Source organism: Fimicolochytrium jonesii (genome assembly GCF_025526975.1).
Source record: "Fimicolochytrium jonesii strain JEL569 chromosome Unknown EV422scaffold_4, whole genome shotgun sequence".
NCBI lineage: Eukaryota > Fungi > Chytridiomycota > Chytridiomycetes > Spizellomycetales > Powellomycetaceae > Fimicolochytrium > Fimicolochytrium jonesii.
This window is the reverse complement of record NW_026515671.1, coordinates 574,131-600,354: the sequence shown is the minus strand read 5'-3', so window position 1 is coordinate 600,354 and position 26,224 is coordinate 574,131. Positions and strand designations below refer to the sequence as shown.

General features: G+C 52.7%; 11 protein-coding genes across 11 annotated transcripts; 6 read left to right on the top strand and 5 right to left on the bottom strand.

Moving 5' to 3' along the window:
- Positions 1–733: 733 nt before the first annotated feature.
- Positions 734–3,544, top strand: EV422DRAFT_309526 (uncharacterized protein). Its single transcript, XM_053066170.1, has 9 exons — positions 734–1,005; positions 1,076–1,091; positions 1,151–1,276; positions 1,356–1,499; positions 1,559–1,773; positions 1,827–2,259; positions 2,331–2,551; positions 2,613–3,113; positions 3,188–3,544. The coding sequence occupies exons 1-9, from the start codon at positions 919–921 to the stop codon at positions 3,314–3,316; spliced, it is 1,872 nt and encodes a 623-aa protein (XP_052928043.1). The 5' UTR covers positions 734–918; the 3' UTR covers positions 3,317–3,544.
- Positions 3,545–4,532: 988 nt separating this feature from the next.
- EV422DRAFT_309554 (uncharacterized protein) lies at positions 4,533–6,243 on the top strand. Its single transcript, XM_053066171.1, has 6 exons — positions 4,533–4,534; positions 4,611–5,321; positions 5,394–5,455; positions 5,530–5,795; positions 5,872–5,946; positions 6,019–6,243. Exons 2-6 carry the CDS (start codon positions 5,023–5,025, stop codon positions 6,070–6,072), a joined length of 756 nt encoding a protein of 251 aa, XP_052928042.1. The 5' UTR covers positions 4,533–4,534; positions 4,611–5,022; the 3' UTR covers positions 6,073–6,243.
- Positions 6,244–9,048: 2,805 nt separating this feature from the next.
- Positions 9,049–9,979, bottom strand: EV422DRAFT_309472 (ribosomal protein L32e). The gene is made up of 4 exons (XM_053066169.1): positions 9,744–9,979; positions 9,600–9,664; positions 9,292–9,526; positions 9,049–9,218 (listed from the first exon to the last, which is right to left on the bottom strand). Exons 1-4 carry the CDS (start codon positions 9,831–9,833, stop codon positions 9,207–9,209), a joined length of 402 nt encoding a protein of 133 aa, XP_052928041.1. The 5' UTR covers positions 9,834–9,979; the 3' UTR covers positions 9,049–9,206.
- A 652-nt stretch (positions 9,980–10,631) lies between these two features.
- Positions 10,632–12,312, top strand: EV422DRAFT_493373 (P-loop containing nucleoside triphosphate hydrolase protein; the record flags this gene model as incomplete). Its single annotated transcript, XM_053067671.1, has 6 exons — positions 10,632–10,755; positions 10,827–10,950; positions 11,056–11,141; positions 11,215–11,518; positions 11,595–11,879; positions 11,967–12,312. The coding sequence occupies 6 exons, from the start codon at positions 10,632–10,634 to the stop codon at positions 12,310–12,312; spliced, it is 1,269 nt and encodes a 422-aa protein (XP_052928040.1).
- A 251-nt stretch (positions 12,313–12,563) lies between these two features.
- Positions 12,564–14,415, bottom strand: EV422DRAFT_309361 (histidine phosphatase superfamily). The gene is made up of 4 exons (XM_053066167.1): positions 14,159–14,415; positions 13,676–14,076; positions 13,050–13,611; positions 12,564–12,974 (listed from the first exon to the last, which is right to left on the bottom strand). The coding sequence occupies exons 1-4, from the start codon at positions 14,310–14,312 to the stop codon at positions 12,652–12,654; spliced, it is 1,440 nt and encodes a 479-aa protein (XP_052928039.1). The 5' UTR covers positions 14,313–14,415; the 3' UTR covers positions 12,564–12,651.
- Positions 14,416–15,434: 1,019 nt separating this feature from the next.
- Positions 15,435–17,547, top strand: EV422DRAFT_309371 (uncharacterized protein). The gene is made up of 2 exons (XM_053066168.1): positions 15,435–16,995; positions 17,068–17,547. The coding sequence occupies exons 1-2, from the start codon at positions 15,796–15,798 to the stop codon at positions 17,200–17,202; spliced, it is 1,335 nt and encodes a 444-aa protein (XP_052928038.1). The 5' UTR covers positions 15,435–15,795; the 3' UTR covers positions 17,203–17,547.
- Positions 17,548–17,780: 233 nt separating this feature from the next.
- On the bottom strand, positions 17,781–20,720 carry EV422DRAFT_519111 (uncharacterized protein). Its single transcript, XM_053069570.1, has 11 exons — positions 20,532–20,720; positions 20,383–20,449; positions 20,203–20,319; positions 19,949–20,141; positions 19,800–19,882; positions 19,526–19,733; positions 19,194–19,460; positions 18,908–19,132; positions 18,749–18,843; positions 18,342–18,681; positions 17,781–18,275 (listed from the first exon to the last, which is right to left on the bottom strand). Exons 1-11 carry the CDS (start codon positions 20,602–20,604, stop codon positions 18,006–18,008), a joined length of 1,938 nt encoding a protein of 645 aa, XP_052928037.1. The 5' UTR covers positions 20,605–20,720; the 3' UTR covers positions 17,781–18,005.
- A 267-nt stretch (positions 20,721–20,987) lies between these two features.
- Positions 20,988–21,748, top strand: EV422DRAFT_564860 (proteasome maturation factor UMP1; the record flags this gene model as incomplete). The annotated part of the gene is made up of 5 exons (XM_053072241.1): positions 20,988–20,994; positions 21,127–21,236; positions 21,325–21,426; positions 21,503–21,596; positions 21,675–21,748. The coding sequence occupies 5 exons, from the start codon at positions 20,988–20,990 to the stop codon at positions 21,746–21,748; spliced, it is 387 nt and encodes a 128-aa protein (XP_052928036.1).
- Positions 21,749–21,892: 144 nt separating this feature from the next.
- Positions 21,893–24,288, bottom strand: EV422DRAFT_308554 (homoserine O-acetyltransferase). Its single transcript, XM_053066164.1, has 6 exons — positions 23,988–24,288; positions 23,736–23,919; positions 23,031–23,419; positions 22,931–22,956; positions 22,420–22,864; positions 21,893–22,342 (listed from the first exon to the last, which is right to left on the bottom strand). Exons 1-6 carry the CDS (start codon positions 23,992–23,994, stop codon positions 22,062–22,064), a joined length of 1,332 nt encoding a protein of 443 aa, XP_052928035.1. The 5' UTR covers positions 23,995–24,288; the 3' UTR covers positions 21,893–22,061.
- Positions 24,289–24,388: 100 nt separating this feature from the next.
- On the top strand, positions 24,389–24,988 carry EV422DRAFT_564858 (uncharacterized protein; the record flags this gene model as incomplete). The annotated part of the gene is made up of 1 exon (XM_053072240.1): positions 24,389–24,988. One exon carries the CDS (start codon positions 24,389–24,391, stop codon positions 24,986–24,988), a length of 600 nt encoding a protein of 199 aa, XP_052928034.1.
- Positions 24,989–25,247: 259 nt separating this feature from the next.
- EV422DRAFT_564857 (uncharacterized protein) lies at positions 25,248–26,189 on the bottom strand (the record flags this gene model as incomplete). The annotated part of the gene is made up of 3 exons (XM_053072239.1): positions 25,248–25,416; positions 25,495–26,009; positions 26,118–26,189. 3 exons carry the CDS (start codon positions 26,187–26,189, stop codon positions 25,248–25,250), a joined length of 756 nt encoding a protein of 251 aa, XP_052928033.1.
- Between the last annotated feature and the right edge of the window lie 35 nt (positions 26,190–26,224).

Below are 26,224 nucleotides of genomic sequence, written 5' to 3'. Positions count from 1 at the left end.
AATGACCATGCCTTTTGAGTGCGCAATAGTGTCCCAGTACTCCGTTCTCAAGAGCTCCTAAGTGGAACTCCCAAGGCACGCCCGAAGAATGGCATGCATCACTGGTTTTCATCGCTGGCGAGGGATGATGAGCTATCTGCACTCTCTATGTGCCAGGGGCAACAGCACGAACGTGGCTGCTGGCGTTTGCAACTCTTGCAGCTAGCAGACAGACTATGCAGACGCTCGGAAAGGATATCCTCGGCAGAGGATGGAGTTAATCGAGATGGACTTTCCAGGACTTTCCGCTTTTTATGCCTCGACGAACTCCCTCCTCCACGTGACCTATTGATATTGACGAAAGCGACAGCGCGCCTGTGTCGCGGAGTTCACGGTCGGTAAGCAAACCACATCAATAATTGTGGCAGCACACGCAATGCCTTTTTGGTAGTGCTCAGAATCCAGGGTCGCTTCAGCCCAACATGATTCCCTGAACCGACTCCTTACCGGAGGTTGACGGAGCCAAGGTATGTACAAGTTGCCTGGGACGTTTGGAATTCGAACTAGGTTAAGCGTGTTGCGCCAACGTCGTGTCATTCCCCCTCAAAAGCATGGATTTCGACGGTTATGTAATGTCGGAGGTGCATGTGCACGCTAAGGGCCCTGAATGCGCCCGCCCATTCCGTGGATCCAACGCCAAAAGGGCCTTGCCGAAAATACCATTACGTATGTATGTATGCTCGTCTGGGAAAGTCCGAGATATTCGATTAGAGTGCAGCTTTCGAGGACGGTGTCGAAGATAAATATAAACGCGTTCCCGGCAGTCCGAAAGTTAGCTGGGGAAAAGTTCCGTTGTAACACCCATCGCGAGGTCTTTACGACCGCCATCCGCCATCCAAAACAACGGTGAATGTTGTATTTTGACAGGAAGCTGCAAAAATGACGAGCATGGAGGATGGAGGCGTTGGTGTCAACTTTGAACCGCGAGGTCGTTTCATCAAAGAAAATGCGTTCGTCGAAGCTATCGTGAGTGCCTGGCGGTCTTCGTTTCTTCTGCTTCCCCAGGTTCTGATCGAAGTCCATCTTCTCTGCAAAGTTCGGCATTCTCTATGGTGCGGCAGGATGAGCTTGTATCATCCGTTATACACGATCTAATGTCAGATGGTTGCAGGCATGACGCAGGGGAACCATCTGAATCCCTTCATAGGACTGGGAATTCAGATGGTTGAAGATTTGCAATTGCTTTCCTTCTCGTTCCAGCCTCAGTATGGATTCGGAAACTTGCCCTCGTGGATGCGTAAGTTTTGGTCTGATGCTGCATCGAGGCTTTCTCCCATACGGCCATCGGTCGAGCCTCTCATTATCAAATGCGACAGCATACGTTTTCAATCCTCTGTCCGCCAAGCCCCACAATTACAAAGGCCTTCTGGTTCTTTTCTATCTTGCCTTCGGCGTTACCGTCGCCAATGCGTTGCTGACTGTGGTTGTTGGAATTTCGATGCGAGGATCGCAGATGAAAGGTAGCAAAATTCTATGCCGTGTATCACTCAAAAAGCGAAAAACTAATGCTTGAATGGAGTTGTTTGGCCGCTACAGCTCCTTCGGATTCTGACGACGGCTCTTTCGACGGTCCTTTTGATTCCCATTATCGAGATTTTCTTACATGCTTTTGCTTGCTACAACGCGGAAACAGACCTGCCACAGCTGCTGGAGAAGACGTCATTGTGTTTTTCGTCCGAGTACCTGCCTCCATTCGTCCTTTCCATTACGGCGTTGATATACCTGATTCTGCAGGTACGTCTCTTCTACACTTCTTGTTCGTCCTCGAGGCTAAATCAGCTTTGCAGGCGCCCCTTATTGCGCTGGTATTCTTCTCCATCGATCCCACGGCGAAAGATGTCCACGCCAAGACGACTGGCAGATTTGACTCGGTGTACAACTGCCTCAGGATCGCCTTAGCGATCTGCCTGGAGGTGTTTCGACCTTACCCGCAGGTGGCTTTGGCAGCCATCATTATCACATCCATCGTCATGTACGGAATAACCATCCGCTACCAGCCTTATTTTGTGTCATGGGTCAATGACTTGCGAGCTGGCATCTACTTTGCGAGCCTGGTGTCGGCAATCCAGGCAGCAATTGTCTTCATTGTTGGTCCTACGGAAGGCCCTGCCTCTTTCGCCGTGCTCTGCTTGCTTCTTCTGCCCTCCTTTGGGGTCGGGGCTCAACTCTGCAAACTCAGCCGAAGACGTATCGCTGAGGGTGTCTATCAAAGGTTCCGCGGTAAGTGTCAGAAACTTAGGTATAAATGAGGCGGATGGAAGAGAGATTGCTGATGGTTTGGGCCTCGGCAGCAAAAATGGCGTATCAACCAAATCTCGCCAGATCGCCTGCACCTTCTACGACACTGAAGAGATCTGCATCTTTCTTGAAGAACCAGCGGCTCACTCCCTTGCAGCAACAAATTCTGGAAGAGTCGACGGAGCCCGACCTTGAGCTGAATAGTCCCGCCAAATTGAGGGCAATTACCACCAAAATCAACCCGAAACCAATCAAAGTTTTTAAATCAATTGAGGTAAGCGGCGCATAGTAACTTCCGTCGATGAGGGTCTTGATCGCTCAACGTTGGCAAACAGGATGTCGAAATTGCATGCCGGTTTTTGCAAAACAATGACGACGCTGATGCGCGTAGCTTGGCGAGGAAGATCTTCTTGGTCGGAGTGGATCAGTTCCCGCGCTCTAGCCAAATTTATCTACTCCGAGCTCATTACGTCGTGACATTCAACATCCAAGGAACCGATGTTGCATACGATTCGCTGCTTTCGGCGAAATTGATGAAGCCGCCATTCGACATTCGATTCTTTTTGACAAGAGAGGAGCGATGTTTGGAGCAAGACAGACGGAAAGAAGATCTGCTAGTGTCCAGTCTGAACGTCACTGGATACGCTGAGCTCTCATCTATGGAGGCAGATGCTCGTCATTATCATCTCGAGACGCTCATTGCCGTGAAGTGTTTGTGGCAGTACATGAAAGCAGAGAAATCACCAGCCGCTGAATTGCCATATTTGCTTGACTCGGTGGCGCATAATCGCCACATAGCGTCAAGGCTGTACGAGAAGATTCTTTCGAAATTCCCGGTACGAATATCCTCCCTAACAAGTTGAAGCAAAATTGCTGAACGCTGAACTTCACTTTATCTGTTGACACGCAGCGATCAAAACAAATTATGAGGCATTACAGCAACTTCCTCTTGACGACTTCAGATGATACCGAGAAAGCTAAGAAGCTGTTTGCCGTACGTTGCGTCGGTCCTACAAGGAGGTTTGTGCATCGTTCCTAACCATATGTCAACGTTCTCGCATCAGCGTGCTGAGCAAATTGACAATGATGAGAAGCGCGAGATGTCGCTGAGACACGGGAATGCAAATATGGCGGCCATGACGACTATTGGGCAAAGTCAGATGTCCGGCATGGCCCAGAGCACGACGTCCAACATTGGGCAGAATCCAGTGTCGAACATCGTGGCGACTGCTACCATACCGGAGCAAAATAGCTTTGATGAAGACATCGAAATGGGAGAAGACGCCGCGTCCCATCAGCGACAGAGAAAGAAGAACATGCACTTTGAGGATGGGGGAAAGTCGCGAATTTCCTTTGCTCCGGGATCCACTATGCCTTCAACACCAGCTTCGCAAGCCTCGTTCATGATGACGGCGGAGCAGCGGGCAACCGCGGAATCAGTCTTCAAGCGGACACCTTCCATCCATTCTGGCGGAAGTAGTCAAAAGGAAGAGCGTCAGAGACGGTTCCTCCGCGACGCCATTTCGAGACGATTACGTGCCCCAATCCTGTCTTTCAAGCTTGGCATGAACACCAGCTTTGTCGCGATCGTGGCTGTTTTAGGAGTTGGATGCGCTCTTGCTGTCATGGCGTACTCGAACATCACGGCGGCGCTTACGAGTGCATTCACTCGATCCAGACCGAGAATTACAGCATCACGCAGTAAGTTTTACCCCGTTGCTAATGCATCGTTTTGACGAAGACCACCGCACTGACATGGGGCTCCAAGTCATTTTGATTGTGCGACAGATGTTTTCTTTGGTAGCGGGCGTCAGCCCAACCGCAGATCCTACTGGAGATTTGGCAAAGGCCGCAAGCTCTCTGTCAGCTCTCGTGAACAATCCGTGGAACGCCCTATTGCTCCCCGTAGTCCAAGCAGACCATATGAACGATGACGCGAAGATTGTTCTATCTGCATTTCGCGGAACAACTGGTACGAGACCGGAGGGAGTTTCCTTTGACTTTCCTTGCGTGACCCAACTCAAAGCGCCTTCCTTACCAGTCAGTTCAGAAATCTATAACGCCTTCACATTGGCTCAAACCATTGCTCTTCGCTGCCAGGTTATAAGCACCACGCAACTGCAGGACCCGGTCGCTGTCGATGATGGACGATTCATTCTCTCCAATTTGTTGGATATCGTTCAAGCCTATGATCAAACGTCGCAAGACGGGATCACTGAGTTTGTTACGTCCATCAGGTCGAGTACCACCGGGATGAGTATGTACCTTCCAGTCAATCAATCTTTGCACAACTCCCGGATATCCAGATCACTAATCTCCTTCTTTTTTCATAGTTGCGCTTTTGATCGTTTTACCCGTTGGCTGCTTCCTCATGACGGTGGTCTATTTCCGGGCAATGATCGAGCGAATGTATCATAAGCAAGTCCTGGTGTTCAACCTCCTCACAGGAATGCCTCGCGAACATGTCAACCGGATGATCGAGAGCTATGAAACGGAAATTGAGATATTGCTCGAAGAGATGGATGACACCAAGACAACGAAAAAGCAGTCGTTATCTGCGGCCACAGGATCTTTCCCTCCGAAGATGGTCATGGCGCGCTCTGTCCCAAAGAGGCAGTTTAAGCATTTCATGATTTATGCCGCATTGATTGCCTGCCCGGGGACGTTGATGTTCGTTCCAGCATTACTGCAAAACAACGTGAGTTACTGAGCGGAAGATTTGGCCTGCATGATATTGCCTCTCATATGACCATTTCGCAGTTCGCGGTCAGCATCGCCGATACGATTCTGAACCTCTCCAATCGCGCTTTCGACTTGGCCATCAGCACTGTTCTTGCGGTCGAGGTCGCTGTCAACGACACGACAATATGGCTTCCGGATCGTCAAAGAACCTGGCTGGATCACTACTACATTGCTTTCCAAAATGATCATAATCAGCTCATGATGGATAAGGCTGGTTCTCCAAGTCTTTTGAGCTTTGGAGCTGTGAACAGCTTGCTGTCTGTCGGAGGGATGTGTTTTGCGAAAAATGGATGCGACAACAGGTTTGGAAATGTGCCAGTGGGCCGTTCTTTGATTGGAACCTCACTGTGATGTTCTCACCTTGCCTGATTCAGGGAGTACAATGAAACCTTCGGGTTTACGCAGGATTTGGTTGAAGGACCATTTGAAACGCTCAGTGAGTGAACATCGATGCATCTTCTGCAATGCCTTTCAGGACAGGAATAACACTGTATATGTACTCCCGATCAGTCTTCAAATGGCGCGAGAGCCTCTCCCAATATCTGCTAAGCAATCCGGTAGATCAGAATCTGAACCACAAAGGGCTTCGTTTGATGCAAGCGGTACTTGAAGACTGTGCCAACGGCTCGGCTGCGATCAATGATCTGCTCGTCGCGGATATAAACGAGAGGAACAAGCAGGCTCGAGCTTTGACCATTCTAGCGTTCTCTGTCGCTGTTGCTGCATTTGCGCTGGGGTACATGATCGTTCCGCGGCGGCTGATCAGGAAGTTCAAGGTGAGATAGAGCGCAACAAAGGGGAGAACGCAGCAGCAGTGTCCTATTGCTTACAGTCTTCTTCATTGGTTGACAGGAACAAATGGATAGCTGTTTGTGGCTTGTCTTCGCCCTTCCGCCAGAAGTAACGAACACTCTTCCGGATCTGAAGGTGGGTCGCCGTCGTGAGATATTCTGAGACATACAGGCCATGCTCACATCGTTTGGATGCCCTTTGTATTAGCGATTCATCGAGAGCGGGGGTGCCATCTTACCGGGGCAAACTTCCGACACTTAAGGCGTTTCGAGGCCTCCCAATGCCACATTCATAGGCATCGCATTTAGTTGGAATGTGGCATGCGGTCATCATCATTTATATATTCGCAGAGCAGAGAGGAATATTGTAGTGCACTACTCTCAAGTTATGCTTTCTGCATAACAACTCCTTCAAGAGTGCTTCCAATATATGCCGTTGCCTTCCAATAATGTAATAGGCAGGGATTCGAGACTACAACCTAGCGCCGCACGGCCCTACCTAGTCGCGAAACTCATCCATATCCTCATTGTAATCGCCCAACGCCGCAATGTCCAACTTCATGGAGGCGCACAGTTCTTGGAGAGTTGGGAGGCGGGAGTCTGATGGGAGGATATACTGTGGTTGCTCGTTCTCCACTCCGTTTTCGTCATTGTGTTCAGACCGGCGAGGTGGGTCACCACCAAAACCGTCGTTGGACCATCCACCGAAAGACGATGTCCCCGGGGCTTCAATCACAATGGGACCGATGGCATCACGTAACGTTGCGAGTATTTCCCGAGTTGATGCTCGCCATTTCTCCACCAGCGCGTCAACTTTATCGGTCTCGCCCTGAAAAGACACTGATCAGTGGGGAACAAATGGAAGAGGCATCGGCCAAGGATATCGCTTACTGATTCAATATTCGATTTCACCAGCCGGATCTTCCTCAACCGTTCGGTCTGTGATTTGATCTTGCTCTCCAGTTCACGCTTCTCATCAAGAAGCGCATCGACGACAGGATCCCCGGATGTGCCATCAGATGAAGATGGCAATTGGGAAACGGAGGATTTACGGACAGCAAACGGGGATTTGAAAGGTGACTTGAAACCTCGGTTTGACCCTCCCCTCGTACGTGGTGTACCCAAATTTGATTTCACCGGCGTCGCGTGCGCCGATTGCCCTGGAGTGCCCGGAGTCCGTATAGGAGATTTGAAGGCCGTAAATCTGGGGCTACTCTGTGAATTTAGGTATTAGAGGACATGTAAGATAAGGGAAGATTGCCTTTTAAATTTCGTCGCTGCACTCACAACATTCTGCAGTGAGCTCTTTTGAGGAGTCTTGAACGGTGTGCGTGACAGCGAATCATTTGCTTTCCGCTTTAGCGGAACTGTAGGCTGGGTGCGAGCCGTAGATTCAGTTTCGTCTTTAATCTGGAGAGATGTTCCCACATCTACAGTATTCACGTTACTTTAAAGCGCATATATCAACGTATTGAAGGAGAACATGTGCTCTCACCGGCAAGACCTTTCCGCAACCAAAATACGGAAGACTCATCTTTTCCAACAACGAAGCTGTGACGGCCAATCTTCCCCTCAGCCTTCCCGCAAATCTCCTTCTGTTTCGTGGGTGAGTGCATGCTCCGCAACGGTGCTTTTGCGCGTGATGACACCAACCTTCAGCTGTTCTATGGCGACTTCCGTACGATTTTCCTCATGCAAGAGCAGCAAAAGCTCCTCAGCTGTCAGAACGGCTTTGTCCTCCGCATTTATTCGTGCCGCCTGCTGCCATAGCGAGGCGACCAATTCTTCTCCGAGTGGGCGGTCGTCAACCATGTCAGCGGAACCTAGCAAATACAGGCGCTTCTGGTTATGGAGTGATTCTCTCGCAAATGCGTTCCTGAGAAGAAAGACAAAAAGGAAGGAAGCCCGGTTAAGCGCAATTTGGCCGTCAAGCGCATCGCTTTGCGACTCCCATTACCTTCAAGCTGTGACGCCTCCTCTGGAACGTCGAAGGGGAAGATGTCGTCGCCAGCCAGCTTGTTGGAATTGATTCGAGCAAGCCGAGCATCAACGGAGTCCGATGGGACCGGACAGCACCACGATTACGCCGTCCAAAAGGGTTTGGCGTGTTGAGTTTCGCACCTCGACGCGTTCTTTTCGGCCCCCGAGTCCCTTGATAAAAACCCCCTTGAACGGGATTGCAATAAGTCACGAATGTTGCATCACTGGTAAAGCCGAACCTCCGTCCTGACTAGGAAGCCCCTGTTTATGATGTCCTGTGGATTGCAAACGAATGGAGTTGTTTCCATGATACTCAGCGTTCTGTTACAATCTAAGAGGAAGCCAGCTCAAAGATTTCGGGGTCGAGTGCAATAACCCTCAGGAACACGGCATGAAATCTCTGAAAAGCGCAAGTCTATCTGAGCATATCGGGCGTAAGCTCGGGTCACAGCTTGTGAGTTTAGCTGGTGAAGGAGCCTGGGGACCGTCGTTGTAATCAAAGTACGAAGAACACGTAACGCTCGAACCCCTCTCTCACTGTGGTCTTGAAAGGAGCTGGAGCAAGCACAAAGACCAGGGAGGCACAGCTGGACCGGGCGTGAATGAAAACCCAGAGGGGCAGGCGAAGAGAGCATGATCAATCACCGCAATTCGGATGGGGCGATGAACAAACTCCCTGGCTCACAGTGACTGCCATTGCTCACCAGTGGGACTTGTCGTTGATGGATTGTCACCTTCGTAAGAGATTGACTTGGTCACTGAATCGAATTGAAGGCTTCAGAATCTCGCATTGCTCTCTTGGGGGTGCCTCAGTCAACCCCACCTGGATAACAACAGGTAGAGTGTTTTCCAGAGTTCCCCAACCTTATGTTTGAACCCTTGAGACGGACGGGTCCTCCTTCGAGATTGTTGTATGACCCTCGAGGGGCTTTGCCACAATGAGCATTCAGAATGAGAGTGCACCGTCCGAGGGCGGTTTCGAACCTTGCGGACAGGCGCCGTGCCCTTCCCGCCAATTCTCAACTTCCAAGGTTTCGACCAACAGGCGTCAGTTTCGCGTTGAAATTTCGGACAAGTTCGGAAATCGGACATGCTGAAAATCGGACGGTCGAAAACGCGTTCTGCCAGACTGGTCCAGTCGCGCGTCGCGCACGGCTCCACAAATGCTTCCCTCCAATCGTGTTCCAGCTCCAATCGTAGACTTTGCTCGCCAGCGACATCCTTTGACCAAAAGTCCCACTCCACGAGGTTCCTTTTCCCCTTCTCCCACAATCCGGTGACCCACCCGTTAATTAGTGGATCGATAGGCCAAACCGGTCCGCCATAATCGCCTTTCTAAAACAAAGATTCGATGTCGAGGGCAAAGCGATTGATATTGTGAAATGAAAATACAAGAGTTGACATCATTCGCAACATCTATTCGTTCTCCTGTAAAACAAAATGATCCCAATCGTTAGTTTATGGCATACAATGCACTTGGCCAAACTTCTCAGGTACTTACAGCAGTACGCAGACGGCCAGCGGCGTTAGTAACCTTGACGTTCAACTGGGCGGCACGCTCAACGATGGCAACTCGCTTCCTGGACGAGACGTTGTGCGCAATCTCGGCGGCGAACACGCGGTTGTGCATCAGCAGAAGCTCGAGGTCGCGAACGTTGTTGACCAAGAACTTCTTGAATCCGTTGGGCAGAAGGTGACGGGTCTTGGAGTTAGATCCGTAACCAATCTTGGGCATACTGTCATGGGAGGTACGAGGAAGTCAGAATGTGACCGCCTATCCAGTCGATTCGCAGACGACACCCAACTTACGCAATCTGGCCCTTGAATCGCCTCCGGACACGGTTGTCAATACCCTTAGGCTTCCTCCATGACTCCTACTTATTCGACCAACTTTGGTCAGAATCGCGCTGTTCTCCGCAAGTAACCCAACTCGTCATGCTGCTCTGAACGTACATCAACTTTCTTGTAACGGTCAGATTGATGGCGCACAAACTTCTTCGTGCGCTTCTTGATGATGGTGCGTTTAACGAGAGGGGCGACCATTTTGACCTAATCGACAAGCGCAAATGCACCACACCATTGAGAAAAACTGACGTCCAAAATTTGGGCATAGATTCTCCCTGTAGACGGCGCATGGCAAAATTCCCTCTGCATGTCTCCGCTTCAGAAAAAGAATCCACCACTTTTCCTCCTCCATTTCCACCGCCACGTCGTCCTATTGCAGAGTAACGCGCATTTCGTTTGGGTCCCTTGTTCGCTTCGGTGTGCTCGACCGTAGACGCCTCGTTTTGCGTATCACTCGATTCGTAAAATCCCCAGCGTCGTTGTATGCTCTATGAGTGCCCACTGTGGCTTGTCAATTCCATCCCCTCATGTTGAACATGTCGAAGCCATTCCCATTCCGTCGCGACCTCTCCTCCCAGCCCTCGTCTGTCCTCCTCGGATCCACATGTACGCGTCCTGTATGACCTCTCTCAACCGATGGATGGATGGATGGATGGATGGAAGGCTGCTCACCTATTCGACACCTCGTCGTTGAGTATTGTCGTTGCCGTGTCGATCTCAGTGCTGAAGCGAGATGATGGATATGTTGCTTGCATTTGGACAATACCGAGACCCGGGAACCCGGTAAGAGCGCAGTCAACCAACTCTCCCCTTTCGCTCTCCTTGAGCTTTTCTCGCTGAGACGCTAATGTGAGAGCTTTCCAGCTTCATAACAAGAAGGTTATTTTTACAGCTTTGCATCTCTCACACAAGTCCCACTACGAGCACGCTCTGAGGCAGTCTTTCATTTCTCTGCTTCCGTTGGAACGGTCTTGATAAGCATTTATGACGAACACCATGACCGATAAACGCACTTTCAACGACCTCGGCTTGGACTCTTGGCTGGAAGACGCACTACGGACGCTGTCTATCAAAGAGCCGACTGAAATTCAGCGAGCATGTATACCCGAAATTCTCGCTGGTGAGTTGTGACCCACGACCAAGCGTATTTTTTTTTTTCAGCACCCTGATTTCTCAACTTTTGTATGGCAGGGCGAGACGTAGTAGGCAGTGCGACGACGGGAAGCGGAAAGACTGCTGCGTTTGCTTTACCAATTTTGCAGAAGTTGGCGGAGGACCCGTATGGGATATTTGCGCTCGTTGTGACGCCAACGAGGTGAGCGTTGGGGGATGTGCTGGACTTGCCGAGGGAATCGAGGGGAGGAAGGGAGGAAGGAGTAGAGGGCAAACGCTGACGGCTGATTCCTTGTTCCGTTTCTAGGGAGCTAGCCTTTCAGATTGCGGAGCAATTTAGGGTATTAGGCGCGGGGATCAACCTGAAGCAATCGGTCGTTGTCGGTGGTTTAGGTGAGTGTCCAACATTTCTGCTCCTGTCACATACACCATCGGCAAGACTCAGTCAGGCTCCTTCCTTTATCAGACATGATGAACCAAGCGCTCGAACTCTCCCGCCGTCCCCACGTTATCGTCGCAACACCCGGCCGCCTCGTCGACCACATCAACAGCAGCTCGAACGCCATCAGCCTGAAACGACTGAAGTTTCTGGTTCTCGATGAGGCGGATCGGTTACTAGACGATACATTTGCGGAGGATCTGGAAGCCATTTTGGATCAGTTGCCGAAGAAACGACAGACGCTGCTGTTTAGTGCTACTATGACGGATGAAATCAAAGGGTTGAAGTTCAAGGAGGGGGTTAAGCCATTTGTTTACGAGTGTAATACCAGGTATGCCCAGACTCTTGACCTCTAGCCACTTTGGGCTGTTCCGATCTCTGACGTGCCTGGGTTTGGGATTCACTAGATTCGACACAGTAGAAAAGCTCGACCAACGCTACATGTTCATTTCCTCCACCGTGCGCGACGCCTACCTCGCGCACCTGATCCGCACCACCTTCGAAGGCAAAACGATGATCATCTTCACTGGCAAATGCCGGACGTGCGAGCGGCTGCGCATCACACTGCGGGAGCTGGGCCTGAAGTCCACCGCGCTGCATGCGCAGATGAGCCAGGCGGATCGGCTGGGGTCTTTGGCGAAATTCAAGTCGGGGATTGTGCCGATTTTGCTGGCTACTGATGTGGGCAGTCGGTACGTTTTGGAGGAGAGGGAAAGCAGGAATGCTCATTTTCTTGAGGTAGAAAAGAAATTGACAAAATCTTGCTCTCTCTCCAACAGTGGTCTCGACATCCCAACAGTCCAAGTCGTCCTCAACTACGAGCTCCCCGCTGACGCCACCGACTACATTCACCGAGTCGGACGAACAGCGCGTGCGGGCCGCGGCGGTCTTTCCCTCTCCTTCGTCACGCAACATGACATCAACGTGCTGCTCAACATCGAGAAGAAGATGGATAAGAAGATGCTGGAGATGAATGTGGTCGAGAATGATGTGTTAGGGATCCTGAATGAGGTCGCATTGGCGCAGAGGGTTGCTAATATGGTATGTGAGGCTGGGAAGATGCTCTCGTCCGGCGTTCGTTTATGGCTGACTCCTTTCGCGTTACCTCTTGCAGCACCTGGTTGACAACAACTTCGGCCAGAAACGAAAGATCAATAAGGAAAAGGCGCAGACGCAAACCCCACCAGCTGGTTCAGAAGCTTCACAATCGCGCACCAAGCGGAGACGAAAGGAATAATCCTTGCACGAGATGGTCCTGTAAGAATAGTCCTCAGATTGCCGCGTTGTAGCTAGGACAGGCCTCACCGCTGGCGTCTTCCCAATTTTGTTCTCCCCTATTATCCGTGACACATAGACAACTACACGCATGTACACATCCGCACGCACATTCGGCATTTCCATACCCACTCGAATCTAATTTTATCAAAGCCGCTACAAAAAACACCCCTACATCTCTTTCAGAAGCTATTTACTCTTCGCGTCCAAAGCAGGATGCGGCATGCCCCTATGCGTGTCAACAGCCGGGATGTCAATTTCATACCGCTCCTCCGCACAGCCATACGCCTTGGGTGTCAGCTTAACCACGGTGTGCAATGGGATCTTGACGTACGGTAATTCGTCAAGGGAGTAGTTGAGGAAGTAGGCGTAGATGGCGCGCAGGACGGCTTGATGTCCGACGATGAGGATTGCGTGGTCTCGTTCGTGGTGGCGTTCGAGTTCCATGATTACGGGTTCGAGGCGTTGTACTAGGTCGCGGTAGCTTTCGCCTCCGTGATAACGGTAGTTGACTGTTGTCATATGGGAAAGTGCAGGAGCAATGGATGAGACGCTTGCTCAGCCATCGTACACACAGTAAAACTTACATTTATCCAGATCCCGTTCCGAGAAATCATTCGGATACCTCTCAGCAATCTCCTCATACGTGAGCTCATCACACACTCCCGAGTCCAGCTCGTCCAGCTGCTTCCACTGCAGTTGCGGGAACTCCAAATGTGACGCTGTTTGCATTGTCCGCTTTAATGTGGATGTCCACACCGTCAACTTTGTTTCCTTGGGCAGTTTGTCGGCTAACAGACCCGGCAATCGCTGCGCGAAACGCATTCCTTGCGGACTTAGATCCGCGTCTCCCCCTATCTTTCCTTGTACGTTGTACATGGATTCGCCATGTCGTGTGAAGAAAAATGATTTTGGGGTGATGTTCAGGTTCATGAGGAAGTAGACGATGCGGGATTGGAGGTATCCTTTGACTTTATTCACAATGACTTGGTCACCGACGTTGATGACTTTTACGAATGGAATGTTGCCGGAGCATTCGGATGGATCGAGAGTTTGGTAGCCCATTTGGTAGTGCTGTATCCGGCGAGAGAAGTCCTCTACGGCCTTCTCCGGGTCCATTCCCACGTAATCCGGAGACGAAAGCTTGACCTACATAGTGGAATCAGCGACGCGCTCGCCCGTCAAGATCATGCAGAACTCCGGAATAACTCACCTCCTTGATGTTGGCCAAGATGATATCGTCATTATCGCAGATGCTCTCAATGAACATGATGTCGACCCCATTTCTTAGGCACTCTTCGTAAATCCCCTGCCGTCTTTCAGCCGTCGAGTTGGTAGCATCATACACTGCTACCCATCCCGGTCCACCCGTTCCCGCTCCGACCACACTCAGCGAGTCGCTGCGTGGCCTGCTAGTCACCGGCGTCATAGGACCGTCTTTCGTCAAGACCGCGCCTGTTGCAGGCGCGTCGCCAGCTTTCCCAAACCAGCTTAACATATCCTCCAGCGCTTTGTCGGCCACCTCCTTCCGCTTTTCGGCGTATGCTGGATTTGTGGGGTCGAAGAAGTCATGCGGCTGCACGGCACCAACTGCCACTCGTCGATAGTTTCCCACTGGAGGTCGAGACAGAGGACATAGGGACGTATGATGAGTATTAACGGTCATCCGAAGAAGCTGACAACGAATTGCGCTTACCATTGAATATGCGACTATGATGCCCTAGCCAAGCGAGGTAACGTGCGATTTTGCGGGCAACATAGGTTTTCCCACGCGCAGGAAGGCCAACCATCACGCAGGCAAGCTTAGTAGCAGCGACATGGGGCGCAGCGGTCCTGAAATAGGGCGACATCTTTTCCGACGATGCCTTCGCAGTTAGCCTTAGTAAATCTTGCAAGCCTCTATTCTATGCTTGGGCCAGGAAGAGCTGTTTTCAGCGATGAAGGATGGGCCGGGTGGATCAGAAAGTGGTGCTAATAGTGCTGGGATCTCTGGGCAGCACCGCCCCCAGGAACCTCGCGCGATCAAATGCAATGAGCGTATGTCACCCTATCGCGTATGTGGCTTGCAATCGTCCCCAGGCGGAGTTCGCTATTGACAGGATGGTCGTTCCGGCAACACCGACGAGCAGGCGATATCATCTTATCTAGCAACACCCATACGTACTGTACATTATCATCGATGGTTCGAACGTGGCATGAGCAGGTTCGCTGTCATTGGCTGGTGTCATGGTGTACTGGGGCCAAGATACTCACTGTCCACATCAGGATCGAGAAACGGCAAGGCAGCAATGGCTGCAAGAGCTCGGTAAGCAGGCGCACTGAAGTCCTCTGAAGAACATGCATAGGGAGAAGCTAGGCTAACAAAACCCATTGCTGACCAGCCGCCCAACAACAACAGCAACAAGAGCGCAAACGTCTTGAAGTCGAGCAGCGCAAAGGCAAACAACTTGTATGTATGACAGATACGCAGAGACCGCTCGACATTGGATGAACCTGACACCACACTAGGTCTATACAGGGATGTTCGAGCTGCCAATATCAAGCACACCGCTGCCCCAACGTACCAACATCTATGGGGAACCGTCGTCCAGCGGCCGGGTAAGTTGTTGAACAGCGTTGCTTCAGTGAAGGCTATGCCAACTGGACATTGACGGTTTTGATGCACAGCGTTGCCTGGAAGAGATCAAGAGGATCGGAGGAGAAAGCACCGTCTTGGGAACGGAAATGGTAGGTAAGGGTTTTGAATGCATTCAGTTGCCACCGCATTGTTTGCTAAGTGAAGAATTTACGTCCCATGCAATAGAAAACTACAGGTACTGTGCCCTGAGGGTTCGAACAAACGACGACACGAACTGACACTTTCAAAACCAAGTAGTACCGACACCCACAAACAAACGCATCTCCTTAACCGCTGCAGCACCCCCAGCCCCAACCCCCGACGATTTCTTCTGGTCGCGCCGGTCAATAGGCGGCGGCGGGTCCCCGCTCCGCGACAAGCATGGCAAGGTCCACACGCTCCGAGTATGTCCCGACCGAGGGCCCAGTGGGCTTGCCCAATCTCATTGCGAGGTTGATGTTTCGTCGAGTCATGCGGGTCAGAAGGGTGTAGATGCGTTGGGCAGTGGACAGTCCTCAGTACGGGACCAAGCCCCACCCATCGCCACCTCCGCCGAACCAGCAGCCCTCACCCCGCCCTTCCAAACCACCCTCCTCAACCGCTTCGAAGGCTCTGAATCCCTCGAGTCCCGCAAAAGAAACGAAGCCGCCGTCGAATATCAAGCAGCGCTCCGCCAGCAGATTGCAGAGAAGAAGGATCGGGACAAGAAGGCGAAGATGAAGGCGGACGAGGAGGATCGAAGGATGATGGAGAAGTATGAGGCGGAGGTGAGGGAGCAGATGAAGGGGCCGAGTGAAGTGAAGGAGGTGAATCACGGAAGGGGGAAGGGTGCGCAGCCTGGCGGGGCGATTTCGGCTTTACAGAAGATGAATGTGGGGGAGACGGTGGGACCGCTGAAAGGGCAGCAGATCCACAGCGCGGTAAAGACGGCGACGGCATCAAAGCTGACACCACTAATGCAGCCGAAACCGCCACCCACAAACGCCCCGCGCTCACTCGCCGCCGACGGCACAAGCCGGATACCCCGGCTGCGCCGCGTAAAACCCACCCCAGAAAAGATCGGCACGCCAAATCGGGCTGGAAGGCAACAATGCACCGACCCACCAATTGTACTCCGCACGCAACCCACACCCGCCCAACCAGGACCGCTCTCAATAGGATCAGCTCGAAAACCCGTTCCTTCGACATCGACTGTAAAACCCAACAACCGCCTCCCGCCCCTTCGCCAATGCAGTCCGCAACCGCCCGCTGCACCTACCCCGCATGTATTCACCGGCCGGCGTGGGTTGAAGGTCGCTGCGGCTGATGAAGCACCGAATGGGCAAGCTGATGGTGGTGCTGAGATGCCCACGAGGAGGGCGAGGGAGGAGAGAGGGGAGGATAGGGAAAACGGCGCAGCGGAGGCAGTCTCTCGTCCAGCCGAAAAAGCTCAGGCGGTAAAATCTGTGAGGAGTGGTAGTCCACCTCAGAGCGACCTTCCGGCGCTTCAGCAGCGCCGATCACCGGCCAAACCACCAGCACCAGCACCAGCTCCACCATCCCCACCGCTAAGACCAGCAACGCACAAGCCTACGCCCGCCCCAGTCCCAACCTCATCAAAACAAGCAAAGCCTAGCGATCCACCACCAGACTCACCCGCCGAACAAGACGAATCCGTCACAGCCTGGCTTTTAACGCTCCGCTCCGCGCCAGGTTCGACACATCACAATCAACAGCCGCTACAATATCAACATCAACATCAACAGCAACATCAACATCAACATCAACATCAACAGCAACAGCAACAACACAGGATCAAGGCATCCATCCACACCAGACGAACCAGTAACGCCTTCTCCCACGCCGATAGGGACCCGCGGCCAGGTATTCCAACGACAAGGGTAACGGGTGGCGGGATGGAGAGGCGGGTGCCTGAGGTGCGTCTATCCTGAAACGCATTGACGATATGTGAATTACATTCTGAACATCGCTCATCTCTTTTTGGAAAGCAGAAACATACCCAAGAAAGGCGTAGTGAACCGGACATGTCGGCCGCGCTGGTCCAGCTACGACGGTTCTCGACGATGCTTATGGACGAGCAGCGCAAGTTGGCGGATGATATGAGGGATGATATTTGTACATAGTGTGTTCTTGGTTATCGACGCAATCGTCAAACGGCACACCATTCACAGCACATCTCTCCTCCTCCGCGTCCTCCTCACACCCCCTCCCATCGGCTCACCACCCACCAACCCCAACACCTCAACACACATTTTATATTTCTTCCTTTGTTTTGTGGTGCTCAAAAGAGCTTCGGCGTCACCCGGAGGTAGTGCAATACCGGGAACACCAGTGCCAGGGCCATGAGCAAGCCCATAGTGACCCGGCGAGGTTCAAAATTCCAGTTGATATTATCCAATTGCAATGCAGTCGCGTTTAGATATCAATCTGAACAGAACACATACAATCATTCTTGATTGTCATCGTGTCATCAGAAACGCATCCGCGTACATAGGCATACAATTGACAGATTTTTGACAGTACCAGGTTTCTTGTCAGGGCAAACGGGTCAATACAAGTCACATCTTGTCCAGAAGGGCCTGAGAGGCTTGATAGGATTGACGATCAAAGCCATTGGGAGTCGAGTGAAATGTGAGGAAAGAAAAGATAGAAACGTCGCAGAAGGATATCCTCAGTCTCCCTCGATGTTGCGCAAGTTGGTTTCCATTCTCCGATTTTTTCTTTTTGAATATTTTGGCTTGTTGCCTGCATGATATGGCAGAGTTGAGCTATGAGGGATGCCGCCTTCCACTGGTGGGAGACGGGACGGGCCGGCGAGTGGATAGGCCGGCGACTGTTGTTGTTGGCGAATTGCCGGACTGGTTTCCTCTACTCCAAATATACATCTATTCATATATATCCAACAAACCACAGCTATCCTACACCCCTACTTCCGGCCCCACAACCCCCCAAGGACACCCAAAAGCCCACCACTCGTTTCCTTCGTCTCCTCCACGACATCCTGCGCCCTAGGGACGCGTTCCGCACCTTCGGCGCGACGCGCCAGGTTGCGGGTGGGGAAATCGATGCCGTTGTAGGCCATGTCGAAGAAGAGGGGTTTGTAAGGGACGGGGGCAAGTTGGGGCGGGAATGAGACAAGGTTCGGGTTGGTGCGGTCGAAGGTGGGGATGTAGGTGTCGAGATTGGAGATGAGGGGCTGTGCGGAAAGAGACGGAGCGCGTGAGAATATGGGGCAAGTGCAAGGTAGAATGTGGGTAAATACCTGGCGAGGCGCTTTGGCCTGGCTGCCGTTCTGGATCGACATATCTGCAACGCCGTCCGCAACCGTATCCACATCCTCCTTGTTCTGCAAGTAGGACTGTGCACGAGCCCGCACCGTTGCAGCACGGACAGCGCCATCGATAGCAACGACCGCTTTCCGGAGCTCCAGAATGACGGCGCTGTCGTCCTCGTCATCCTCACCCGCGACGGATGACTGACGACGAGCGCTGCTCTCGATCAGCGCTCGGCCTTGCGTTGCGTGTTCGGAGGCGCGCTCGAGGAGCGTCGTCGCTTCGTCGCGCTTGCCTTGTCGACTGAGCGTTTCTGCGAGGTATGCAGCTCTGCATAGAACATCGGGATTTTAGGTAACATCGATCGAAAGCAGGTAGGGATAGACGCCACGCTTACCTCTCCGCCTTGATGACATAAACAGCCGATTGCACCAGGCTGTGTAGCCCAGCGTCCGCTTCCACTTCTGGGTACTTCAAGAAGTCGTTTGCAGCCTGACAACCAAATCAGCTTCACCACCCGTACCCCATTCAGCACAAAAAGAACGGAAGTACACACCTGCAATACGGCATCATAAAGTCGTAGCACATCTTCCGGTTTAGCTGCCTTCTTCCTGGGTGTGCCCCGGGCTTGGGTTTTGATTTGCTGTTTTGTCAGCTCCACCTTCAGATTTGTCCGCGTCAATAAAGTGAGCAGGCGATGGAATGTGGCGTAGACCAAGACCCATCGCAGTGCTGCTGTTGTCTGGTCACTTTTCGATGATTTGACTTTGCTGACTGCAATCTGTAAAATAGTCAATTTCTCGACCTCATGGGACGGCCGACTTGGAAAGCAAAGCCCTTACCTCGTCCTCCCGAACATCCGACTTGGCCAACGCCACCACTTCCGTCCACTTGGCGAGCAACATGTCGTAGCCATCAGCAACTCCCGGCAAAGCCTCGACTCCCTCAGGCGCCGACGGTCCAATAAAGGTGTAAGGGCGTGTTTCGGAAATTCTCTTTGCCTCATCCATTCCCTGCCTGATCTTCTCGTTCTTAAACGCAACCGACGCGCCGCGCCATTTGAACGCTCCATCTTCGACCGGTTCTTGACGGAATTCGGCGAGTGTGTTCTGGTTGAAGGGAAAACCACAGTCAGCATAAGCGAACCTCAATGTTTTCGAAAGGTGGAACATACCTTGACATGTGCGGTCAACGCATCGAGTCCCAAGCTAGCCTTCTTATCCTGAGCCTCCAACAGCTTCTCGATCTCCACCGTCTGAGCTCCTGATATCCTCAAGCTGTACGCACAGAATTTTATGCTGGGATCTATCCCGTCTATCGCTGATTGGGCTAAAGTGGCCTGGTGGGAATTCCCAGTGTTGGATAGTCCCGCGTATATCGTTCTAAAAGTGAGGGTAAAGCGGGTAAGTTTCAACATCCGTGCGCGATGCGAGACAATGACAACACACCTTCCAACTGCAAACTTGTTGAGGGCATCCTCCCAATGTTGTTGTTCGAAAGCGAGGTATGCCGAGAGAAGTGCAGCGTACGCCTGCAAAGATGTGTTTCCCATTGAGCCGCTGCCCATTCCCACCAATCACAGAGAGTAACTGCCGACCTTAACATCCAACACAGTCCTCTCATCCGCACAAGTCTCGCAAAGCTGCTGCAAGCTCTTCGCCGCCTCCACTCCCCGCTTCAACCGCTTGATCATGTGAAACTTCTTCCGCGGCTCGTCCCGCACTTCCTGTTTGATCTCCATGGCGTACGCCCATGCTCGCTCGGCCTCGAAGAGGAGAATCTGTAATGATCTTTTCCGGGTGTGAGCGTCACTTTCCCAGCGTGATGCGCGAATCTGGTACCCCAACTCACTTCTCGCCTGTTACGAGCTCCGCAGTGACCGGCTTGCGGACGTATTTCTTTTTGGGTGTGGATTGGGTGAGGCCACCAACTTTTCGCAGTCGGGCGATCTTCCTGGCGCAGAATTGTCTGCAACCGAATCGTCTCAGAGGGGCTGACCTCGTTCATTCCAGCTACCCGACTTGACAATACCTATAGCGTTGGTAGTCCTGGTGCCGCAGACCGTGCATGTTTCTCGTCTCATGGGTTTCGGAAAGCACTGTCGTTGGCATAGGTGGCAGTTGAGTATACGTGCAGCCACTAAGACGGCCCTCAACAACGAAAGGGACAAGGAAACCTACCATTGAGATGAAGGCCAGTAACAGGCTTTGCCTCTGCGGGCAAACCGCCGTCTATGTCCATGGGTTCCGACATGTTTGTTCGGTCTGTTCGGTGCTGATTCTGGGAACCCCCGTTCAACGGCAGGCACTGAGGCCAACGGCAGACGAGGCGGTTGAAAGGGTCGAAGTAAGGGTTAGGGTTGCTCGTTGATTGACGCGCGTCACCCAGAAGACAGAGAGTCTCTCCCGGCTCGTTCCCTTTCGCATTGCATTCCCAAGAAACAACTGCAAGGTCCCAGTCGTAGGACCCAAGAGCATCAGTACCCACAGCTTTGCTCGACATCCCCGGTCACTCGTTCCTCGCCTCCCTTTGTTCGAGCTCTCACGAAAAGAGAGCGATCCTCGTTCAAAGCCCAGCACTTGAGCCTTCGCCGAAACCATCACGCCCCGTCCTTTCACCCGAAACCCACAAGTATCATGGTATGTATTTCCTTTCCAACTCTCTCATAGTTATCCTATAGCGCAAGTAATGAAGCTCAATGCACCCACTCCCTCCAACATTCACAGTCCCTTCGCCTAATTCCCACCACCAAACCGACATCCACAACCATCGCAGCCGTCGGCCGCGACACAGAGTACGGCGTACACGACACGTTCCGACAGGGGTTCCGCAGCGTGCGCAGCGAGATTGTGCCGCAGCATCCGTTGGAGAATATTGCTAAGAATGTATGTTGGGAGGGGATGTTGGGTATGTGAATTCTGGTGGGTGGGTTGGGTGCGATCTGACACGATGCCGTTTTTGGGTTTTCCGCAGTGGAAGGAAACCCACGACCAGCTCCAAATGACAACACACCGCCAAACCTTCGGTCTGCACGCCCCGCTGCGTTTGCAGATGGAGAAGGCTATTGTCAGCCAGGTATGGACCCATCTCTCCTTTACGTCTACGTCTACCACCCAGCGCGCATATTCACCCCGCTCGTTCGCGCTCATAGATCCGAAGGATACCAGTCCTCCCCACGCGCAACCTCGGTCTGGACATCCTAGAAGGTCGGGACTCGACTATCGATTATGAGGATTTCTTGGGTGGTACGTCTTTTTATGAGATTCCCAGGAAAAATCTTGAGAGTGCTTTCTTGCTTATTTTGGTTCCTTCGTTCTCGGTAGACCCGTCGATGCCGACTGCGTTGATGGACCCTCATGTGGCGATGGAGCATGCTTTGGGGATGGGGTCTGTTTGAGTCTGGGCGGGGCAGATGGAAGGATGTACATGTACAATATGCAGAGAAGAAGGGGATTTGGTGCGAATACTATGTTCGCTGTTTGATTTGAAGGTGCCCTTAGGTGATGGAACAAAGTGGTCGACGACGGTCAGCATATGCCATAAGCGAACAGAGATGATGCACCTCTCGCTGGTATTGAATGGAAGTCCGTACACCGTTTCCCACATACTGTACATGAGAGCCATGGGGAAAAAAGTGATAGTGATCCTGTGGTTCCGCATCACAGAGTCCCCTCTACCTAGTCTACCCGTCCCCACCTCCCCAAAAGAGGCTACCATAAAAGAGCGTCCTCCGCCTCCCCAAACACACTCGGCTTAGCCGCCACAAACGCGTCCTTACCACCGACCTTCACCTTCCCCTCCCCAGCACCCTCGAACAGATGCGCGACATTCACCCTAATGAAATCGGATATCAGCCGATTAATCTGTTCGAATTCCAAAAGAAAGCCATCGTGTCCCTCCGGCGAGGCGATGACGGCCAGCGTGGCGTTCGGAATGGATTCGGCGAGCTCGCGTTGTTCGCCGATGGTGAAGAGGCCGTCGGTTTCAATTCCTAAAACAAATGTAACAGTGCTGGTGAGATACCACACAGCAACGCCATGTGGGCGCACCGGGTAGTTTCGCGCATACCTATGACCAACGTAGGCTGCTCAACCCTCGCCAACACATCAAAATACTCCCCACGGCCTCTGGACACATCATGCGTGTCCATCTTCCTCGTGATGGAGATATAACAGTTCGCGTCGAACCGTTTGATGAACTTATCGCCCTGGTAGCGGAGGTAGCTTTGTGCGGAGAAGACTTTAGGTGGGGACGTCGTGTCGCTTGTGCGTTCGGTTTCGGTCGTATCCGATGCGATGGCTTCTGCCGAGGACGATTTCTTCCCGTTAGGGGAGTGTGGGTTGGATTTGTTGCCTTCGTTGTGGTAGGCTGTTGCTGTTGGGGCGGGTTGTGGGGAGGAGGATGGGTTGGCGCCTGGCATGACTTTGCGGCCGAAGCGGGATTCGAAGGAGTTGCGGGAGCGGTAGGTGAGGAGGGCTTGCATGCGGGCGGCTGCCAGGCCGTTTGTTGGAGCCTTATGAGGGAGGAGGGTGTGAGAAATGCGCAGGGACTATTATTACGTGGGAAAAGTGTGACTTACGCTGTCGGCTGAGTAGTATCCATTGCCTGATACGACGAGAGGAGGGACACATGTCAGTAGTCAGAACCAAAAAACTTCCAGTTCGTACAACATTCCGTACCATAGTTGGGATCGCTATAAATCGTCTGCCGCTGCGATTCACCCCAAGCGATGCACCAAGCGGAATGCCTTCCCGACGTCGCAAGCGGCACGATACTCTTCACATAGTCACTCCCAAAAAACGACCACTCCAGCACCTGCATCCCGCCCATAGACCCGCCAATCACCGCCTGGATGACCTTGACACCGAGCCGTGTCAGGATCTCGTTATGCAGCCGGACGTCATCTCGCACGCTTGTGATTGGGAATGTTGGGCCGTATGGCTTGCCGGTTTTTGGGTCTGTAGTCAGTGGGGATGCGGTTCCGTAGGGCGAACCAAGGACGTTGCCGCAGAATATGAAGAAGACGTCGGGGTCGAATGCTCGTCCCGGACCGAGCAGTGGTCCCCACCTGACATAAAGAGGAGGTTCGTGTCAGTCAAATCTCGGATGTTTGGATGTCGGATGAAAGTATTCCTGCTCGCTCCCTTCCGACGAGGAGGTTGGAACGCGGTGGGCGGAGCGTAGCTCGCTTCGCCCGTAGAGGATGCAACGCTCGCTGAGGCTCGCTAAGAGCCGTGATTAGGAGTATGGCGCCTTTAGCGCAAGGAACTCCTGCTCGCCAGCGCTCGCATAAACCCCGCCTTCGGCGCTTCCACCTGTATGTGAGTCGCACTCGGCCCCACCGCTTCGTCTCCATCCCAATCTCCACCCCTGCGGGAACCCACCAGTCCTCAACGTCAGCAGACCCAGACAGGGCGTGACAAATAACCATAACATTCGACCCGTCCTCGTTCAGCGTCCCCCACGTCTTGAAAGCCACGGGGACATTCTCGAGGACTGTCCCTGACTCTAGGGTGAAGCTATCGATATGTTCTATTGTCTGGTCAGGTATCAGGCCGTGCAGTGGTTCTGTAAAAGGAGGAGGGAGGGGTGGTGAGGATAAACGTCACTGGGAAACGCGTAGACGGCGGACCTACTTGTCATGCTAGGCTAGCTGAGTTAGACTATGGGAATGGGTTCTCTGAGGGAATATGCTCTGACTCTGGAAGCTCTTGAGAGACAGGACTGCAGCGACTTGTTGGGAGAAGCCTGAGAATGGGTAGCATTTGTTTGCCGTTTTATTGTGAAGTTGAGACTCCGAGGTCGACGCCGAAGGAACACAGGCAGGCAGTTTGGACGCAGGAGGATTGCGCAACCGACGTGGAATTATTTGACGAGGGAGATGACTTATCGCGCGGCCGGCTCGTGCACGCGTTTGGCTTCCAATAGTCCAGTTCCAAGCAGGGAAGACAAACAGGGCTTGTTTCTCAACAACCTGCTTCCAATTTGGCAAACGGCCCACATTCGACAGGCAGGTATAGTCGCTGCTCCGTTTAACATGTCTTCTTCACCTGCACCGCCCGCCAACTCCGGGCTGGAAATGAAGCCAGTCTCCAGCGTAGTCACAGGCTCGTCGGCACCACCCGGAATCACCACCACCTCACCGCAACAACTGTCCGATCTTGCAGCCGCTCTGCTTCAACTCTCACTCCGACTAGACGACATAGAACGGAGGCTACCTCCACCCAACCCTTCCGACCCTACAATATCACCCGCCTTCTCCTCGACAACGCCTCTCGTCACCCCATATCTTTCCACACCTTCGATCCACCCACCGCCATCACCAACAAACCCGAACACCCCAAAATCACCCCGCTCTACAGCCCTATCAGCCTACATCTCCCGCTTCATCCACTCCCTCCCGCATCGCGTAGCATACGCCGCCCGCTCAGCTGCCCTTAAACGTGCACAGCACTTTTTGATCAGCACAGGAACAAATCTGTTGATGTTTCTGTGGATAAGGAAGCTGAGGAAGGTGGTGTTGCAGTACTCGATTGTGCTGGCGTTTAAGCTCCAGCGCGCGCAGGAGGGGCAGAAGAGGTTGTGGAGGGGTGTGGGGAAGAAGTTGCTTGAGGGGGCTACCAGGGTTTTACAGTAGGGCGGATCATAGGCAGGTGTGCAAACAATCGAGATGTCGGCTACATCAGCAAGTCAGTCAGTGAGGCTGCAAACCACTATATCATTATGAACGTATTTATCAGCGTACTTGTGTATGCAACTCTTCCAATGAACCCGGATTTTGGGATATCATATGAGTATCAAAGTGAGCAACCGAATCGAAGGCACCTGTTCATCCCAGGTAATTGCCATTCGTTGCCGGCGCCTCAAGCCGTCCCATTGCCATCAGCTCTCATCAGCTACCGTCTATACGGATGACTCCGCGAATGGTCGGTCCTCCGATCTCGATGTTGCCACGGCGAAGAACGCGTACTACTCCCAGCACTCCCACACTCCTCCCCACCCTTATCCTTAGCCTGCTGCAGTTGCTGCATTTTGCGTTCTATCGCAGAGATCTTGCTGTCCGTGCTGCAGGGGGCGACGCATGTCAACAGCCGTAATTTCCCCGCCGCGACCACCCCCAAAACATACAAAGTCGTAACATACCTCACATGTACCACCTTCGCCTGCAGCTTCTGATTCACCGGTTCCCGCGGCGGCTCCCGATACCTAGGATCCGTCCTGCCTCTGCCCCGTCCCTTCCCGCGCCGTGACGCCGTCGGTATGCCCGTCGCTACACTCGTAGCCACACTCGGCCCACTATTCGCAGACCCACCCACCGCCGCAGCCGCCCCTCCCTGCTCACCCTCAAACTCCACCGAAAAGCTCACCACCAACGTCCGTCCCGCCACGACCTTCCCATGCATCTTCTCAACAGCGCGCTTCGCGTCCGCCTTATCCGCGTACTCAATAAAACAATATCCCCTCGGTTCGCCCTTATGCGGCCCCTGCTTATGCCACAAGAAATCGATCTTGGTGAGGGTTCCGAGCGGTGAGAAGAGTTTGAGGAGGTGGTATTCTGTGAGTGTTGGTGGGAGGTTGCCGATATAGAGGCGGGTTGGTGTGCATGGTTGCTGGGTAGTGGTGTTGGAAGCGGTTACGGAAGGTGGTGAGACGTCTGACTGGTATGTGCCGTGGGAGTGTGGGTGTAAATGGGTGGAGGAGACAGCTGAAGTTTAGAAGTGGAGGGTTTTGGGCTCTCGAAGATGGAAGGGAGATCAGAGCGCTACCTTTTCGACGGCATATTGGATATGCCCGTCGCCAGGGACGGCGGACCCCACATTAGTGGCCTTCTCTGTCATATTAATGAACCTAGCGTGGTGAGCGAGCGTGGTTG